Source organism: Lepeophtheirus salmonis, chromosome 5 (genome assembly GCF_016086655.4).
Source record: "Lepeophtheirus salmonis chromosome 5, UVic_Lsal_1.4, whole genome shotgun sequence".
Classification (NCBI taxonomy): domain Eukaryota; kingdom Metazoa; phylum Arthropoda; class Copepoda; order Siphonostomatoida; family Caligidae; genus Lepeophtheirus; species Lepeophtheirus salmonis.
Genome location: NC_052135.2, coordinates 50,978,511 through 51,000,366, shown reverse-complemented (window position 1 = coordinate 51,000,366; position 21,856 = coordinate 50,978,511). Strand labels below are relative to the sequence as shown.

Here is a 21,856-nt window from a genome sequence, read left to right as displayed (position 1 = left end):
ATATTAAGTTGATTATTTAAATAGGACACATTGTCATTTTTCCTATTTTATCCTTTTTTTAATTATAACTAAGCCAAAGAGGAAAAAAATGTATAAGTACACTGTCCTAGTCTGACAAAACAATGCATCTGACTTTTTATCAATTTTTACTACCGAGCTATAAATTTAATTATAAATATTAGTATTCATTCTCTATTTTTCATGGATTTAAAGTCAAAATGTGTTTATTCTTATATTTAAGAGTCTCGAGTGTAATCTCACATAACTAGTATTTGTAACTCATAACAGATGCCTAGCCATTAACAAAACCCTTGAATTTAAAGGACGGATTAAACTTCTAATTAGTTCAATGATTCCCAATAACGGATTTAAGCCCGAAGAGTCCCCTTAGAAACTAAGTGGACAAATTTGCGTTCATTAGTATAAACTCAACAACTACAGAGGTGGAAATAAGTATTTACACAAAACTTTAAAGGTCCATCATTTTAATTTTATCAAAATGGAGCAGAGGTTTTTCAACAATAATAGTTTGAATGGGCCACTATTGGACACTTTCTACTTGATGTATGCTTTCGTTATTAGCTTTAATCATGGAGTCCAGGCGACGACAAAAGACAAAAGGCAGAGAACACGCAGGGTGAGCTTCTCAGCCTGTGGGAACCATATGGAGCATGTTTAATCCCCTTTAACAACTTGCAACAGTTTCACAACGTTGTACAGTGTACACCTATTTACATTGTACTTTGTTACGTGGGTGATAATCTTTGCTGCGTTTCCGGCCGTTTACAAATCGTGGATCACTTTGTGTTGCTGTCCTTGGACCTTCATTTTGAAAACTGAGTGGAAAACTACTTTTATAAACGGTTTGTATAAATGCTTTGACTGACAAGAAAACACAACTGGTAGTTGAAAAAAAGACAGTGTAAAGAATTTACATGTCAAACAAAACTTGTGCCAAATATTTCTGCCTCCCTTTCTATTAGCATCCTTAATCATAAAGGTAGACCTAATACTTTATGGTAACTGTAACTGTTTTCGTTGGTTCATTCATCAACTTTAGTAACAGCTGGGGTGTATTTATTAATTTTTTGTGTGTCAGGTTAATGAATACATTACTAGTAGGGGTTTAACTTGAGAAATTGATTGTATAGTGGCTATGTTTGAATGGGAAATTGTCACCTTATCTACGTAGTCATTTACTTATTATTCAGAAAAAATTAAGATCTGTCTTTGGAGAATTAGCTTTTAATCATTTAATTTTTCAAGTTTTTTGCTTTAATATTTTTAGTTGAAGTCTATTGAATTCATAGTTCTTTTGGCTACCAAGATTTAAAAACTAATTTCCTTAGTTAATTGAATTTTTTTGCTGATACATTGTTTTGCCTTAAACGGGCAGATTTTAGTTGACACAGTTGGGGGAAAAGTTCCTAAAATGCAAGTCCAATTCAAGTGGCAAGTAGTTGGTCACAAATCCAAGTCATGTTCAAATACTTGTATAGTTTTATCGGGTCCAGTTCTAGTCATCAGAACATACTTCAAAGAATACATTTTAATTCACAAAAAATTGAAATGACATTCATATAAAAGTCGAGTCGCCAGTCTATGCTTCATATTATTAGTCAAAAGATACTATAATGAAAGAATCGACAAACATATGAATGCAAGGCTTAACATATTATTTTTCCTAACTTGTCCTGCAAGACAGATAAGGAAACCATTTTACATAAGAGTTCGAAGAGTTTACATAACTTTGAAGAAACGGTATATACTTCTGTTACGCTTTGTGCATCTGCAAGATGTGTAAGTCAGGCTTCATACACGCGCGAGAGTTATATCGGGTGGTCCGTTGGAATCTGAATACTTACTAATTGAATAATTAATGAAAGTTGAGTAATGGAAATTAATTGATATTTTGATATATTAAAGCATAAACAGTAGTTTACATAAAACTACTGTACTCTGTAGCTTACATAATAACAGATAGTATTTATTGGTATAAATGTAATAAATTTTACTTTAACACATAGAATAACTTATAGAAACATATCTTGTTCGCTTACCAGGCACACTCTTCCGCTACTTGTGATGAGAATAAGCAGATATTCAACATTATATAAGATGAACGATGGTAGAAATTACATAATGGTGCAATTTATGACTGTTTTGATGACCATTAGTAATAGATTAATGCAATTTTTCATAATTAAACGGTCTAATGTTCTTTCACTCATAAAAACATAATAAATAAAATAAATTGAGTAGCACAAGGGAAATGATCGCAGGATTAATCATAATACACTCTTGCTAATTAAAATGACTCATGTTATTCTAATGATACAGAAATTTACGAGTAGTACAGACTTCCATTTTAGTTGAAAAAGTAGATAATTATTTGGTTATACGTAGTAACTTTTTTCTAAAGCTGTAAAACAAAGTGGTAAAACGCGCCAGTTAAGTTGAGCAATGTCATAGTCAGTGGTTAAATACTTTTTCTACTATGCTGTATAAATAATTATCATATAGTCTTTGATCGCCACGTGGCTTATAGCATTACCGCTTACTGGCGCATGTATGCAATTGACGTATTATTACGCATTACAAATGCCATATTGGTTCCTCATTTTCATTTTTATTTTCCTTCTCATATCTGAGAAATAATTTATCATCTCTGATTGATTGAAATGAATTAATAATTATATACCTATTATAGCCATAATTCCGTCAACAAACAACATAATATAATGTGTGGTATAACAATTTCTAATTTGTTGTTTAAATGCAATATCATATCCTGCGAATAATTTTTACAGCATTATATTTTAACAAATACAATATATCCATGGTTCAATTATAAGAAAAAATATTTAAAAGTGGCATGTGTGCAGTTCAACTTACATTTCCAAAAAAAAATAATTTAAAATCAGCCAACCAGTTAAAAAGATATGGTCCTTTTTAAAATATTAACCACTAGGTGGCGCTCACACATTGAAAAAATTTAATCGCGGATTTTAAAGATCATAGTTAAGTTAAAAGTATGATTTTTGTATCATATTATATGTTTTCCAGGCGGAAGAGCTTGAATTTGTTTGTATAATTAGTGTGAAACTAAGGAAAACAATGCCTTTAAATATTTTCATGTTAAGTTATCATTAAATTTACATAATTATTAATTATTTAAAAATATTTAAATTTGTATTATCATCGTTGGTTTGTTAAGCTCGAAGAAGCTATTATTTATAATTCCCAAATACTAAATATCAAGAATAGTATCTTAGGTTTGAGGAGATACCTAAACCGAGACCCTTACACAATATGTCGTAGAAGCGTAGTTTTCCAGTTACAGATTAGGTAAAAGCATTGATTACTTCAAAATCAGGTTAATTAGAAATAAATCTTTAAAACAAAGTAAGAAAACGAGCTCATTAGCTTTCAAAGATTCCTGTTCTTTGGGAAATATTTTTTCGTGCAAAATTTTTCTTTTTTTTTAAACATACCGCTTTGTTTTTTGTCATTCTCCCTCTGCAGAATTCACATATGTAATTTGGTTAATTAGGTTAATTCACAGAGGTTATATAATTAATTATGCAGCAATATTCCCGCATACTCGACACCCCAAGCAAACAATTAAATTACTTTCTACTTAAAAACAATATTAATCAAGTTCTGTCTGTTTTGCCACTTTATTTTGAAGCTTTAGTTGACAAGCTGTATCATATTATTATATTTTTCTTTTTAAGTGTATCACTATTATTTTTTAATTTTTGTAGAGTGTCCTCGTTTGAAAAATACTGATACATTTAATAAACATGTTTTGACATTAAAACAAGTTAAAATTATATCTTTTGCTGTGAAATAATACTGTGAAACAAAACACAATGTATACCGAATGATATTTTACTTTGTTCTTGTAGCGATAAGCTCCAACGGTTTTAATAAAAGTTATTTAATGTAAACTATCAAAACAAATGCAGCTACTTTATTCTCTTTATTATTTAACAATTGGGAGGTCATGATAATTTTTAAAGGGAGTACTTGCTTAAAAAATTCCATAAAAAAGATCAAACAAAAATTGTTTTTCTAAAACAACAACTTTCAATAAAAATTTATTAAAAAAGGCAATAAAAAAAGCAAGTATTGAACTTTTTACAAAAGGGGTCATTCTAAAAATAAAAAATGTTATTTTCTAAAAAAAAAAAACTTGATGCCACAGTACTTTTGGAAACCATATTCACTTTGGAACTCACAAAAACTCTCTAATAGCATCTTGCTTCTTTTTTTCAATAAAAATAAAAATAATACAATAATATTAATTGCTTAATATTGTAGAATGGTCCATTTTTATTTAAAAAAATACCTTATAAAGTAAAATAAAAATGGATAACATCTGAATGTAAAAATATTGGTACAATCAGATGTTAATGCACTATTGAAATATTACCTTTGTCTTTAAAAATAACAATTATTGCTATATGATGCATATGCGTAGATTGGTGCATTTGTAGCCTTTTTTTAAGGAACTTTCAACCCTCATAGGCCTAGAACATGATCATTAACAAATTTAGAAAAAGCTTTCGAGGTCGCTCAACGGTCATGTAGTTTCAACAAATACATAACTTCTTTCAAAAATGGTGGCATCTTCTTCAATTATCTTCCACTTGTAGCCAGATATTATTTATTTAATGATATAGTTTTTTACATGAGTATATTATGTTTCGATGAATAATATATACTTTGGAACACGAAGAAGTTTCATATTCTTTTACAATGACAAATACGGCCAACAAACTTTTTATGTCAGATCCCCCAACCATTGCCAAGCTCCATCTAGAATGAATAGAAATATAGGTCTAAAATCTACTATCAAGTTATTGCAATTTTTATTTTATGGAGGATCTGCTGATATTGAAGTACTGAACATTTTTGCTATGATCTTTTCCAGGTCATAGAAAAAAAGGGTTGTTTTTTCATATAAAAATCTTACTTTACTTATAAATGCAGCCACTACATAGCTTCAAACATTTATACACTTATCCCCCGGTATATAATTCACTTTATAAACATTCTACAAATGAATTAACTATTACTAAAAAAATGTGTTTAATTCTATATTCAATTATATTAGTAATTGACAAGCTGAAGCTCAACTATACCTTCTAGAAGCAAACAGTCTTTATTAAATGAAACCTTAAGTACTAGTTAAGCTTCATATGAACTTCTTTGGCGTAAAAACAGTCGATCACCGAAGGTGTTATTACGTTTAAAACAAAGCCCTTGAAATAGTGGAGTTCCTTCACTGTCGTGTCAGTCCTTATTTATTTGGTCGACTTCAGTCTTAGGACCGATCCTATCAGTACTTGGGCCGGTCCTTTGGACTGTCAATACTACCAGAACTGATGAAATGAAATTGAGTATCGTCATCAAGGACCGAACTTTATCAGTTTTATGAATGATAGGCAGGACTAAACTGGACCGGACTGAGAATTAACGGGACAGGACTGCAGTCTTCAGTGTTATGTAAGGAATGACACAATGTTAGGTTTCTTAAACTTCAAATTGTTTTTATAGGGTTTGGACGATGCATAATTTTGAAAATAATATTAAATTGAGCACAAAATAAAGTAATTTTTTTTACAGATTATTGATTATTTCCAAATTCAAAATTTTGTTCAACCCCATAGAAAGAGAAAGAATTATACTAAGTTGCATAAAAAAATTGTATAGTGTTTATTACGAAAAAAGGAATTACAGATTCAAAATAACCTTGTTAAGTTCTGCCTGAATCCAATATAGAATTTTGAAGATTCTACGATATTTGCCCCACGACTATGAAGATTAATTGTGATTGTTTCCTTAAGTGAATGTTGTCAGCTTTTTGGAGTAATAATACCTTATTTGCAAACCAAGAATGAAAAATTATGTCCGTCTAACAGTATTTTATTATTTTAATTAAATATATTCGTCAATATTTATGTTTGAATAAAAGAATAAAGAGAGATATTAGGTTGATAACCGTTGTCGGTATCGTTTTTTGTTGAGTCTTTAGGTCAATTTTTGGTGGAGTATTGTGCAAAGTGGAACTATGAAATTATACTCCACAAAATCTACCAACAACGATACAACCAATAAGGAAGGGTCACCATGGCAACAACACTTTGCCCTTTTTTCCACCAAAAATTGACCTTTATGTTTGTTGATAGTATTAGATAAGGCAAATTCCTTTCATTAATATTACATTTTCAATCGAAGATAATAATTAGATAAAAAAATAACTGAAATATATTTTTTAATTCTGAAACTTTCTTTAAATGTAAAAACTTTAGTTCTATCAGATCTCGACTTGTCCAAAAAGTTAAAAATAGGGGAAGTTATTTATAAATTTAGGCATAAAAGTACATTTATATACCTTCCCAACATTAGGGTGGGGGTGACACCCCAATTTTGCCCAAACAAGCTGTGCCTTTTTTTGTTATTTTGTATAAACTTTATGACAACCTTGGCGTAATTTGTTTGAAAAATTATATTTACCTAGAGCACAAAGACGATGAATAGTGTGTTATTCCACTAAGTAAACATAACCTCAATACGCGCCAGTAGTGCCATCTCTCGGAATTTGAACAGACTTTTCAAACAATCCTGGTATATGTAATACACCTAACCTCATCGAAAACTGAGTGGTATTCATTCGATTTACAAAATTGGCATACAGAAAGGAATTTTTATTAAAATTTTTTTTTTTTTTTTTTTTTTTGGTTCAGAATAACAAATTATATCTTTATCAACTTTATAATTAATTTTTAAGATTATTTTTCATAAGGCTTTTTTTTCCCAATCTATTATTTTTATACAAGTATTTTTAGCATTTTATTTAATATTTATACGGATGGAATAGTAAAAAAATTACAATAATTCAACAGTTTTTCTTGCAATTATATACATTTTCTTTTTTACTCCGTTCACAAACCGCGTTATCTTCCGTTAATTGAATTAACGAAATTAAAAGACATTGCCGTCAATTAATTAGCCATTGATGCATTAAATTGAAATAATTAGTCAAATATTAAAAAGTTACCTTCAACATTTTCAAGGAGTTGAAAGTGTGAGTAAATATTTATTTTTTAATATGAACTTAAAAGAGTATGAGAAGATTTTAATTTTTGAAACTTTCATGAACTTTTTGGTAAAAAACAGTAATTGTTCCAAAAATAGATTTAATATTTTGTGATACTTGTACCTTAATCTAAAATATATATTTTACAAAAAAAAATATTAAGTATTATCATTATCATCCATTTTTTAAGCGTTGCAAGTCCTAATTACTTGAGACTTTGTTGACAAGGAAACCTGGCCTCCTAACTCACCAAACTTGAATCCCCCTGGACAATTTCTTCAGGGGTGTGTTGGAGGCAAGGAACAAACGACGTCCGCACACTACAAAGGCCTCCTTGCTCGCCTAGTGTAAGGAAAAGGTGGTCAACATGGAGAAAGATCTAGTGAAGAGGGCCTGCAGCAGGTTCAGGAGTAGGGTGAAGCAAGTCATTGAGGAAGAGGGCTCCTACATTGAATAAATGGAAACATGAAACTATAATAATGTGTGTTTTACTTCAATAAAATCACTTAAAAATTAAAGAAGTTATGTTTATTTTTGTTTAAAAAATGAGTATCGTGAATATTTGAAGTCTACACTCGGTATATAAATAAATGAGATTTATAGGTAATTTTTGGTTAAGTTCGATGTACCTTTGAAATTTTTTGATCAAAATACGTAATGTTAAATACAATAAAACGTATTAAATGGTTGTTATCTTTTGGAAAATTGATAGAATCATGCTCAAACTTGCAATGAATACCCCGACAAAATTTCACTATCTTATTAACTCAATCCAGAGACAAAGTAGGTAATACAATAAGAAAAACAAAAGTAACTATACATGGCAACGATTTGGAATGAAGAATTGCTAATCACTTCTCTGCTATTTATTATCATTACACTTGATGGATTATTCCTACTAGAAAAGACTCACGGATTGACAAAATAAGCATTATATGAGGAAAAAGGTTAATTCTATCATTATTCTAACTGAAAACAAACACTTAATGCATTTATTGTAACAAATATTACATAAAATTTAGAAAATTCAAAGGGATCATCCATTTCAACGTCGATTTACAATAACGACGTATAAACTTCTTTTATTTATATATTAAGGAGAAATATCCTTGAGACAAAATGTCCTCGGTCAAAATAGATTAAGACAAAATTACTGGCTACTCTTCATTAGGTCCATACAGAGTATAATAGAAAAAAAATTCAAATTCATTCGTCAAATGTAAAATAAAAATTAAACACAAGGCTCACCTTAACATACAGAAGAAAAAAACATTAAATAAAATTATTATCTTTGGCTGATAGTGTTTATTTATTATTTTTTTAGTATTCTTCAATATGTTCACGTATGTACTTGTATCTTTTCATACATTTATGTATATAAGCAAAGTGTGATCAAGTCTTTGTCCATATGCTTCAAAACATTCCTTTTATAATAATTTTATATAAAATAATATAACAGAATATCTTTAGTTTTTGGCAATCAAATGAGAAAAAAATAATTTTTTATATATACTTTGTACATACAATAGTGAATCCCATTTTCATTTCATCGAATGTAATTTTTTTCTTTAAATGAAGTTTTTTAAAAATATGTTCAAAAATAAATGAATAATTTCCTAATGGATTTTGTTTTATGGTACAGGTCGATTACTTAAAAATTAGAATCCTCTTCAAGACTGTCTAGCCTCAGTTCTAAAAGTCTAACAATTTTGTACTAGCGCCATTCAAATGAGCTGACTAAAACTCCAATTTGATGAAATTGTTGTATTTGTACGATCAAAAGGTCCGAGCAACAGCCCAAACTAAAGAATTGTTGCTTACTTCTACAAAATCTAACATTTGAAATTTTTTTCCAGAAAATTTAATTTGATGTGAGTAGCTTGGCGTTAGAAATTTTTTTAATTTTTGAGGGTTTTTTTGTTTTTTTTAAATTAAAAAAACCAAAGTATTTCACAGGTCATAATAACTTCCAATCCAAAACGTTCAATCTTTCGTCCCTGGACAACCATTTTTTGTTTTAATAAGTTCAAATGTTCTTATGTTCCAACACATTTTTCGAAAGTGTAGGTGTTTCATTGGATTGAAAATCCTAAGCATATTTTAGCGTGCGATTTTTCGTTCTTGGCTACATAAACAATGTTTTAATATTTTCTAAAGCTGTTATCGTTATTCGTTAAGATTGAAAATCGAAATATAATGTGTAACCACAGTGTCTGTTTATAAATTGTAACGCGGATTATTTGTAGGAAAGTTTTAAATAGTGATGCAAATCGGGTGTATTTTTTAGTCCGTCCATTTTTTGGAATTGATGATGAAGAAAGAGTTTTCTTTTCCACATCTGTTTTCGTAACTTCCTTTTCTACTATATTCAATGATTTTATATTGAACATTTGTGTATGCTCATAAAAGACGTCGAGTGACCTTGAAGATATGATACGGAATTTTAATTGTAAGTCTTTGTAGGACTCAGAGTAGAATTGAGGAATTGAGTATCGACATCAGAGTAACAATTTCTGATCAGATATGGGATGATCTCCTATAGAGAAAAAATCTTCCTCATTATTTACGGGTAACATTCAAATAAATTTCACTCCATCGAATTCATGTTGAACGGGTCAAAATGAAATATTAGAAAAATTAGACTTGTTGATGGAGTTACTAGTGATTTGGCTAACGATGCAGAAGATGTTGATGGATATTAAGCGATACTTGTTCCTATCGTCAAAGTATGCGACTTCTTCGTAGAGCTGTTTTCTGAATCAGACCCCATATTAAATTACTTAGTTACAGCTTTTTAAAATAAAGGAATATGGAATTCATTTGCCATATAATACTTTTATAGAAATAACTAAAATATATTTTAAGAATAACCAAATTTACTTACAAACTATAATTTGTACATTTTTTCTTTTGTTTATGTCTTTCAAGACGAAAAATAACACAAGGTCATGTAGATGTTAGAAAAAATATATTTAAAAAAAAACAATCTTTATGTCACGAAACCAAAAATTTGTTGTTGTAAATGTTTCAAAAATATCGGTTAACAAGATATATAAATTTAACTTTTTTTTAAGCCTATAGAATTCCATGTGTAATTCTAATACTTCTTGACGTGGGGATAACGAATCTTAGTTGTTCAATAAAAAGTTCAGCTCCAATATTGATTTTTTTTTTTTTTTTTTTGATTAGAAAATCAATAGGAGGCTGATAAAATAATAAACAATAACTCAATTGTTCAACTTTTTCTTACAATATAATTAACATAGTAGCGATAGCTTTTTACTTCAAAAAATATATTCCGTTTTAAATTACAACTAAATTAGATCTTCTGGAACAAAATTTTACTTTTGAAAATGTCTTTTAAGTTCTTTTGAACTCTTTTTTGACACTATTGTCCCCCTTATAGCCATTATGCCAACTTTCTCTATTATAAATTTTGGATGCATCACGCAATGTCTGTCAAATTTAAAATCGAAAATAGAAACAAAAATAATTTTTAAAATTGTAGTAAAATCCTCTGGCTCACAAAAATATAATTATTTAAAAAAATAACGATTCTCCAAAAGGTACAACACCCTTTCTTTTGTCAATATATAATTATATGTTTTGTGTATCTGTAAACCTTTCCTCTAAAATGAAAAATGTATACATGGCAAAATGTTTTTAAAACAATGCAGTATTTCTTTAATTCGTATTAAAAAATGTAGCATTTATAGGAGGAAGCAATTTGTTTAATCCGAGCTGGTTAAAAATGTTGATGTATCGAAATGAGAATCTTCATTCGATAAGCAAAAAATAGTGCATTCAGCATATCAAAATTAACTCACCTTGATTTTTTCGTAGAAAACACTAATTATGAAAAAACAAGCAGAAAAATGAACAGCCTACAACAAAATAATTTGTGTTAGCGTGATTACTAATTTTCAATTGTTAAACCTTAAAAAAATACAAAACCTTCTTTAGTGTATTAACTAGAAATTGCCGCTTCGGAAATATGGAAAAATGGCCCGAATTAAAAAGGAATTTTACTCTTAATGAATGCCCTTTAGAAAGCTTTTAACGATGTTTTTTTAAGTTGGTATTATTATTTTTATAGATTATTTTAGGGTCTTGTTTCGGTTTAATAATCATTTTCGTGACTAATGATATTTTAATACATGAAAATAAATCCGATTCTTGCAGCTTTATGCGGAGATGTGTATCCGGTCAACGTAAAAACAAGGCGTGTAGAAATCAAAAACACTCAAGCAAACTATGGGTGTGCACAGGGGATTGGCTGGAGCCAATCCCTCCAAATTAACGAATTTTTGCTTTTTTTCTAAAAAATTGAATATTTGAAGAAAAAAAAAAATTAGAAAAGGTTATTTTTTGAATAAAAACATTTATGTTTCTATAAGTGGTTATGGATTTTCAAAAAAAAATCCTGAAAAATTAAAACTTGAAAAAAATTTTAAATTTTCTTTAGTTTGAATGGTTATTTTTGAAATTTTTTCCTGACTACTTGTAGATTTTTTAATTTAAAAAAATATATATATACTTGAAATGTAATTTTTGAGTTTTTTCTCAAAAATTTAATTTTTGTCGATAGTTGTAGATTTTAGAAATTTTTTTCGAAAAAATTTAATAGATGAAATTTAATTTTTTAAAAATAATTTTTTGTCAACAGCTGTGTTTTTTTGCATGGTTTTACTAAAAAAAAAAAACATTGTCAATAGCTTTGTATTTTTGAATTATTTTTTCAAAAAAATGTTTGAAATTTTAATTTTTGAAATAAGCAGGGAATTTCGTAGCTAACTCTTTCCTATCAAACAAACCTGTCTAAATCATTTTGGAACAACCTAATATATCATTAATTAATTACTATTAATATAATTATTATTACATAATACATTTATTCTTTCCTTATTTTGTAGATTTGTAAAAAAACATCTAAAAATTAAAAATAAACAATTATCTAATTATGAATTATTTTGTTTCTAAAAGGGAAAAAAAAAAAAAAGGGGAGAGAGAGAGTGGAAGAGCAGGCACTGATTAATTTCTCCCTAATAAACTCCGGCAGATCTTACAAAGTAATTATAAACAAAATCCATATATCACAGTCTCTGTTTTCGTCAAACCCCACCAAAAGGTCCAACGTTTGATCCACGAGTCTGTCGAGTCCTAGGAGGGGGGGATCGCGGAAAACGTATTTTGCTAGCTCCACTTTGCAGACAATATAATTTATTTGGATGGTAGAGCAGATGACATCACAAGCTACCTGATTTATATGAAAGGCTTCTTCCTTAATTAGTTCATTTAATTTAAGCCTATTATTTTCTACTGTTCTGCTATTTTTAAAACTACAGCGCCACCAAATGGACTAAACTTAGTATAGCAAATTTTGTCTGTTGCTGCGGGTTCTGTTACATCAAGGTTTAATTGTAATGGGTATTTCCATTATATTTTAACAAATGCAATTTACCCATGGTTGAATTATGTGAAAAAATATTTAAAAATGACTTATATGTAGTTAAACTTCCACTTCCAAAAAAAAATAATTTTAAAATTGGCCGACCAGTTAGTGAGATATGGCCCTTTTTAAATCTTAACCACTAGGTGACTGTCATATATTGAAAAACTTTAATAACTGATTTTAGAGGTCATACTTATAATTGAAGTATAATTTTGATATCAAATTATATGTTTATCGGAGTGAGGATCTTGAATTTGATGATAAAGCCAAGGAAATACTGGTCAGTGTTTTTTGATAAATTAACGTTAATTTTGTATGGTTGAATTAAAGTTGAAGGAAGCATAAATAAAAAATTTAAGTTAAAAAAAGAACTTTTGAAGTAATCAAAAATATTTTATTTTCAACATTTCGTTCAATTCTTCATCCTCAAATTGGCCACAAAGATATGCCTCTCGAAACATTTGCCATTGAAACTAATTATTTTCCTTAACTTTACACTGATTTTATTATCAAATTCATGCTTTTTATCCTGAAATACATATTAAGAAAAACCAAAATCATACTTAAATCATAAGTATGACCTCTAAAATCAGTTATTAAAGTATTTCAATATATGAGCGTAACCTAGTAGATAAGATATTAAAGATTCTCTAAGTGATTCGCCATTTTTAAAATTATTTTTTAGATAAGCATAATTCATGATACTCTATACAACAGCTTAGTTAAAATAAACAATCCATCTAATGGCTATAATTTTTTTTTAAATTTGTTATATATAACAGAACTACTCTAGTATGCATTTTCTCAATTTCAAGATTTGGGGTTGAACAAATAAACCACCAAAACAACACTAACGAGGTCGAAAAGGGTGTAGACAATTCGTCCAATGACAAAAAATACACTATTTATAAAATCCATTACTAAACAACAAGAAAAATATGACGTAAAAGTATCTTTGCAATGTATGTATGTACGTAAAAATATGCCATAGGTATATATTTATTTTATTTATTTGAAAAGGGGGGAGGGGGGGGGATCAACTTTCTACAAGAGTAGAGACTTTCTCTCCTCTGAATATGACATATTGAATTTCATATCTCATACGTATGTATATAGTATGTTGAATTTAAAAAGTAGATTCAACATAATTTTTAATTACTCTCCTGGGGCTTTCTTTTTCTCGTCTTCATCATTTTTCCCCCCTTTTCTTCTTCTTTTGAGATGACTTTAAACAAAATAATAATGAGAGTACACAATGTAAGTACTCTCCACACTAATTTATATTGTATCTAATTATAATTAACATTATATTTGTGATGAGTGAGGGGCGTATATATACATATATATATTTTTTTTTGGGCGGGGGGAGGGTTGATTAATGATCTTTTATAAAAAAAAAACAAAGGTATTCATATACAGTTTTTTTGGAAAAAAATTTAAAAAATCCATTGTTATTTACAAAAAAAAAAGGAATTTTGGAAATAAAAATTCAAAATCCTATTCACATTCAAAAATCCAAAGCTGTTAACAAAAATTTAATTTTAAATTTTTTGGGAAAATATTTCAAAAATCTACAGCAGTTCACAAAAATTTCAAAAACCCATAGGTATTCACAGAATATTTAATTTTTTGGAAAAAAAATTGAAAAATTTAATTCTATGGTATATGTCAGAGGTTGGCAACGCCCGGGCAATATCGGCATGTGAATGAATTTTGAAAAAATCATACAAAATTCATTTTTACTTCTTAAAAAACAAAAATGAAAGGATGTAAATCCTTAGTATTTTGGGCATGTATAAAAAAATAAAAGAGAAAAATACTGACTATATGAAGAATGTTTGTGAGGAGAGCAGCTTAGCTGTCATGTCGTTTCATTAGATTACCTAAAAGCAGTTATAAGAGGAAGGAAATAAACACAAATTCCAGTCTGTATATACAGTAATGCCATGTTTGTAAGGAAAAAATGGGTACGAGGAGAAGGAGAGAGCGAGATAATCGATACTACTGAATTAAGAACATTGTTAATATCCTCTGCCTGTCACATCATTCGGGGGGGAAAGGAATTACTTCTGTAAAAAGTAGTATCTTTTACATTTACAAAAGCATTAGGGCAAGGCAAATATTATGGTTATATGTAACTTCATATATATATTCATATCATGGCGCATTTTTAAAATAATTTACTCCCGCGATATGCGGCAATGCTTACTTCTGACGAGGGAGAAGTTAACATTACCACAACGACCTACTAAAAAATGATAAAAAAATCACCCAAGCTAATAAATTTCACTAATTTACAGCTCTATATATAGGTATCCCTTTAGGAATTAATATTTCTTAGAGTGTGAGAACAAATTAGGAATGGAAATTTAAAAAGCAAACATTTTCGGCAATATTAACAAACACCCACCCACTGTAAAAAATGCTTAGGATTTACAACGCTATGTTGCAAATGAATGGACGTTCTGAAGAGCATGAGTAGAAGGGGGAGGAAATTTTATGGTATTGTTAATATAAGACAATCCCTACATATATCGGACATGGGTAAAAGAAAAAAAATAATAGGAAAAACTGCACTACAAAATCTACAGCTTTTTTATGTTTTTTTTTTTAATACAAATATTCAAAAGTCAGAATTAGCAACCATTATCAATTATATTTGCCAAAACGTCGAGCTCTTTATCGATTCAACTTTTCAAATTTGTTGGAACGGGTATAATGGGGGATCTCCTATAATAAATTATCACCTGCACTGTGCATATGCCTTCACCTTAAAAACTTTAGGATGATTCGGATATGTTGTGATACCCAATTTTTTTTACTTCATAAATTTGTAGTAAAGTACTTATCTTATCACACTTGTAAGAAAATTTGTATTGACGTTTCTATTTTCTTGCTACAGAATGTGCAATTTATACTCCCATCCTCACTATTTGATTGATTCGTATAAATTAATGAGGTAGCGATTTTCTAGTGGAGTCTTTTTTGTTTAGATGAAGTTAAAGGGTTTTTAAACAGTGATTTGTACTGACATAAGACCTCGGGAGACCAAGTCTGTAGTCTAGTAGTTCCATTCTTTTTGCCTATTTTTAATTGAATTTAGAGCTAAGAAAGGAGGAGTTGGTGGTCCAAAACTCAAAGTAACTTTGTACTTGTGGACAAGTGAAGTTCTTCTCTTGTAGGTTATAAAGTTTGGAAATCCAAATTCTCTATTATTCCAAAGCTTAAGACCCATAACCTACCTTTTGGTCTAATTATTTGCAAAAAAAAACTTGCCTTTCAGAGTTCAGAAATCCGGTCGGATCATAATTAATCATAGTCTTAGATACGTAACTTAGAATTATAAGCAACTTTTATTTTATATCGAAAGTATGTATCTGTCTCAGAAATAAATTCATCTATCATATTACATTTTAGAAGATTTATTTTAAATATGTAACACAGGGGCTTTCTCTTAAAATGAGATGTTATCACTACGACAATCTATCAAAGAATGGTGCATGGACAAAGCATCGACCGACAGAATGTAGAATGGACAAAACGTCAAATAGACAAAACGTCGACCGAACAGCCATCGTAGAATATAAAATAAGAGGAGGGGCTTGAGAGACCATGATTATTGTTTATGTAGGAGGGGGGGGGTATAATGTATCGAGAGGGAGAGGGAAATGTCTGAGCTGTAAATGTTCCAGCACCTGAAAATAGAGTATTATAAAATATTTGGTGATATACATTTTTGGCCCTTCTAACATCCCAATATATACCTCAGAATACTGGTTTTGTGTAATGACAGTGTCACTAGACAGATTAGAACATACAAAAACATACAAGCTAACCCTGGGGCCACAGGTTGTCGTGAACAACAGTAGGGTAGCCAGAAAGATTAAAAATACCAACATAAAGCAGAAGGAACTCCCCCAAATACATCAAAATGAAGCCCTGTCACACATTGTCCAGATATACGGTAAAGTTCGGATTGATTTCATTCAAAGGGAAATGAGACGAAAATCTGCATTAGAAATCGATCTGTGGAATTTATTCGAACGAATGAAAAATGATTTACCAACAACGAATAATTTAGTTGAGGCTGGCATGATACATTTCATATGCGTTTACAAGTGAATCATCCTACAAAAGAAAAACTGTTAAAAAATGATATCTGAGCAAGCTTCAACAGAAATGTATGGAAAAAATATTCAAAATGGACAGGACTTGAACAGTAAATCCAAAGGTATGAAAATGTCAATAGAAAACTATCTCATGTCTTTAATAAATATGAAAAAAATGGATACTATAAAATATATATGTTACATTGGTCAGAATGCATAATTTTACATTTCCTATTTTATATGTATAAGAAAATAATATAATATATAAGAATATATTTTATGTATTAACGCTATAACTATAAATTTTCGTAGAATAAATTGGAATTTTGAGAGGGGTCCCTTTAAGTAATTTAATTAACACATTTTGGGTCCTTACGGTACCCGAAATAGCCCCAAATGTAGAGGTAAATAGGGTATGTGAGGGTCCTTACTCTTAGCTTATGTACGGGTAGTTGGTTAAATATCTCGGGAGGGAAATGTCGTTGAAACTGTTTTTCATATTTTGAAATTTAATATTTTCCAGATTAAGTTTTTACGATCGATGTTAGGATCATTCGATATTTTCTCCATTCTACATTTTGTCGTTTGACGTTATGTCGGTCGATGTTTTGACCTAATACCTCAAAGAATGAGCATGACGTCAAGAAAGAACAAAACTTACTCTTGTTTCTCCTTTTCTAATCGGTAAACTATTATTTTTCTCTATGTTATACAAATCCTTATACATATAAAACGTTCACATTACTTTGTCCGACAGTACATCTCTACATTGTCAAGGACAATTGTCTTTCGACTCCCACACATATTGAACACATACATACAATCTATTGATTTATCGAGAACAAATAATGTGAAGGGAAGCCTCGGCTGTGCTTTCTATAATAGTTTATGTAGAATGCCCAACAATATCTCAAAAATAGAGGTATACAATCTTTTATGCTTAACCCTTCCATTTTGTAGTATCCCTTCTCTGAATTATATTTCGTCTCACATCCATTGCTCTTCATATAGAATAATAAACAATTTTTTCTTTGCCATTTATATCTAATACACCTATTTTTCTTTTGTAGTAAATAAAAATATGGTTATTTTTAGTACGTCTAAGGATAGATTTGTTCGAACGAAAAAAAAGGGAAACTTTTATACTTTATGGAACAAGAGGGAAATGAAACATCTTCTGTATATACAGGGTGAGGACTCAAAAATTAGAAAATTATAAAAGCTCTCTTCACTTCTACATATTTTTATTTTGTGTCATTTTTATGGTAAACTTTTGAAGCAAAAGTTGGTAATTCAACAATTTTCTAAACTTTTTATTAAATATGTCCCCCTCCATTCTTTATTATGGCTTCAATATGGGGACGAACAGATGCACAGCTGGACTTGACATAGTATAAGGACAAGATGTTCCACTCCTCCATGATCATTGCCTTCAGTGCATCGACATTCAGGTGAGAAGTATTGTTTGTCTTGCCCTCCAAGATGAACTAAACAGCGAATTCGTGGGGGTTCACATTGGGTGAGGACAAAGTCCAGAAGTTTACCGGCCAGAAGGCAGCCATGTTCCCCCTACAGAAATACAGCACCTTCTTTGACGTGTGTACCGGGGGGCCTTCTTTGGTAAACACCTAATTGTCCCTTGGGAACGTGCTCTTCAACTATAACAAGAGATGTTTCCTGAGGACCTTGTAATAGACGTCCGTATTGACTTTTTGTTGGCCTTGAAGAAGTAGGAAAGTATCCAGCTGCCATCGGACGCCACGACGCCGATGACCATGACCTAAGTTGGATGGTTGATCCTGAAGGATCCCTTTACCTTGGAGATACATATTTTTAAAATTGATCTTTTTTTTAAATTATACGAGTACAGTTAATATTTTTCTATAATATAAGCTTGAATATTCCTCATCAATATCTGTCACGAATAACTTATAGGGGTCTAAAGAGGAGTGTCGTTTTTCATCATTATTCAGCTTAAAAACGGAAATATATAGGGTTCAAAACAAGATACGGAATCAATATAAACACTTTTAACCTTAGTCTTATATTTTCTACTTTGAATTTGGGGATTGTTTTAAAGGTCAAAAATGACTCTGAACGATAATAGTACCGAATTACTATAATCCCAGATATTTCAGAATACAGATGACGGAGAGAAAACTGAGATCTGTTTTGGATTCTACACTTATAGATAAATTCGATAATTGTAGAAATAAATTTGTACAAAATTTATTTTTGTAATTGTTCTCCTGTGTTATTAATTAGAACTTCTCATTAAAAATGTCAAAAATTTCACAATTAAAAGATTGAGCATCTTAAAGATATTTAATTAAAGCACTATCCTTTTTACATTTATCTTAAACTAAATTATTCGTTTTGATATTCCACTTTCACAGTTCACTAATCATACTTTAAATGTAAAATTATATTCTCCCAATATAACCTTTTTTTTGACGTCATATACGGCATCATAATTGAAGAAAACACCATCTTTGGGGAACAACATTTTTACTTTATAAAATGAGTAAATTTTCTAATTAATCTTAATTAATCTCTGTCAAATATCTTTAATAATTTTAAAAAAAGACTTAAAACCTGCATACGGACTACCTGGTGTCAATAATATTTATATTAAATCAAAGTAAAGTGTTTTGAAATACAAATGAAATATATAAATTTGTAAAAAATATAATTTATTAATTAAGGATGCGAAAAGTAGGATAATTAGAGGGAAATATGTTATTTTGTCCATTTTCCATTGGAAATAGTTCATTTGTACATACAATATGGAATAAAATTGTATAACGATGTAATAACATGTAAAAAAAAAGATAATTATTTCTTTATATTACCAATTCTAAATAACAGGGCAACTAAAAAGTACACACGGTCTACGTCAATACTCATGATCCAACAAATAAAATATATTTCCACATTCTTGGACATACTTTATACACCTCTGTACAACAGTCATAACCCTAACCGGCAATTTTGCCTCTTACATTTTCTATTTTTGAGATTTTACCGTATGCCATATTTGCAGTCTTTTTATGTATTATATTATTGGTTCTAACTTTATCTTAAGTTTTTACTGCTGTATCTCAGCCATATGTAGATCTGACGGAGTATGATAATGTTAAATAGTGAGGAAATAAAGAAAGAATAGTGCTTATAAGGACAAAGGACTCACAGATCCGGGATCATGAGCAGTGATGTAAATCGTGCGTATTTTTTAGCTGTCCAGTTATTTTGGAATAAGTAATATGAAGAAAGAATTAACTTTTCGTTAGCAGTTGTCATAATTATTTAATTTCTGAGTAGTGAAAATCCCTTTCTAAATAGATTCAATTGTTTTCAAAACCTAATTGAACTTTTGTGTATGCTCATAAAATACGAAGAGTAACTTTGAAGATTTGGTGCAGTGTTATCATTGTAAGATTTTGTTGGACTCAGAGAAGATTTGGGGATCAACATTGGAGTATTTTTTACTCCATAAATAAACTCATCGATTGAGCGTTCGAGAGGTCTCAGTCGAGCTTTCCCTACCATTCATAGCGGTTTTATAATCCTGACTGATGATCTCCTCTTTAAAAACCTTATCAGCGTTTGGGTACCCCATTCTCTTTCTCAGAGCAACAAGGATGAGCAAGTGAAGTGCTGTAAGTCCTGAATAAGCTCTTCCAGGACGACAGGAAGTAGTTTTTAGAGTCCCGTCTGTTTGTACGGGCGAGTCCTGGTTATTCTGGGGAGGAGTGAGCGGAGGGATGTCTGGGTGGTCCCAAAGAATAAGTGACCTTCGACTGCTCGTCCAAAACAGACAACAAGAAATACAATGGTCCTGATTGTCTTTACCTGTAATTCCAAGCGAGTTTTGTAAAAGCCCTTACTGCCGGGATCACGGAGAGCCGAGAGACGATGATAGAGTAACAGCAGATGACAGGATATCGGGTTTCCACCCTAAAGAACAACAAATCTTACCTGAAGGAACTTATGCTCAAAGGGATGACACAAATACCCACATAGCTAAAGCCACCCGGCTATTCTTATTACGGAGAATGGTGGAAGTGAAGTGGGTGGTGAAGTGATTACTCTTAGGGTGACTGGTTTCTTCTTGACTCAGAAATACCCTGGAAGAAGAATATGGTTAATCTATTCCTACCTTCAAAAGAACCACCCAACGGAGGAAGTAACTTTGCAAGGGATACACACCCTCGTGTCTTTGTTCAGGAGCGTCAGGTACTCAAAAAAATGAAAAATCCAAGGAAGGCAAATTAATACAATAGAATAGTAATAGAAGATAAGGAGGGATCTCCTATTCAAGGTCACTCGAACAAGGTTGGGCTGCAAGAAAATGACAGAGTCAGCACAGCAGACGTGTAAAATAAATGTGTATCTTTCTATTTCTGGTGACGTCATTGGGACGAGTCTAGGTTGTTATGAATACATAAATTTAAAAACTCAAAATTTGTGGTTACTCGATATTTCTGAAGCGATATTTTACTAAATATAAAGCCAAAAGTAAGTTTTTGAATTTCATTAATTATTTAAATAAATAATATGTTATAATTTTCATGATTTTTCATTAATTAAGTAAATAAAACTATAAGAGTCTCTTCAATGGCTATTTGTAAAATATTGACTTTCGTTTGTGGAAGAAAGGACAAATTTAATACTGATTAAGCCAAAAATTCGCGTTTATCATTTTGATCCTTAGTGTATGATAATTTATATAAATTAAAAACTTCCTTTCGGTATTATATTTAGTAAAATATCGCTTAAGAAATATTGAGTAACCACTTCTATGATAATAATATCATTTATTAAAATTTTTATTCTTTAAATTTATGTAGGGTCAATAACCAAGAGTCGTCCCAAAGACGTCATCATAACTAAAAAGAGAGATAGATTTACTTAATAAATCTGCTCTTGTAGCTCAGCCATTTTCTTGTGGCCTAACCTTGTTGTAGTAATATTGCTTCTATTACACAAGACAATTTACAGCATGTCAATGTTTATGACATAGCTATTAAATTTGGTCATAAAGAACACGAAATTGGTGGTGTTAACCCTATATTTTGTTTTGGCCAAGCATGTTTTTACTCTAAGTATCCTATTGTTCTTGGAGTTGGGTTACATGACTTAAAAGAAGTTTAAACTTATTCTTTGAAAAGTATCCGGGGTATGTTC

General features: G+C 30.1%; 1 protein-coding gene across 9 annotated transcripts in view; it reads left to right on the top strand.

Moving 5' to 3' along the window:
- Window positions 1-21,856, top strand: part of LOC121118003 (uncharacterized) — a 95,112-nt gene that overhangs the window by 4,840 nt on the left and 68,416 nt on the right. For 3 of the 9 annotated variants that reach the window (XM_071888785.1, XM_071888786.1, XM_071888784.1), the window contains exon 2: window positions 17,740-17,859. The exons of the other annotated variants lie outside the window; for them this stretch is intronic. In XM_071888785.1, the coding sequence (XP_071744886.1) occupies window positions 17,751-17,859 (109 nt within the window). In that variant the 5' untranslated portion in view covers window positions 17,740-17,750. The remainder of the gene's footprint in view (window positions 1-17,739; window positions 17,860-21,856) is intronic. 9 annotated transcript variants of the gene reach the window in all.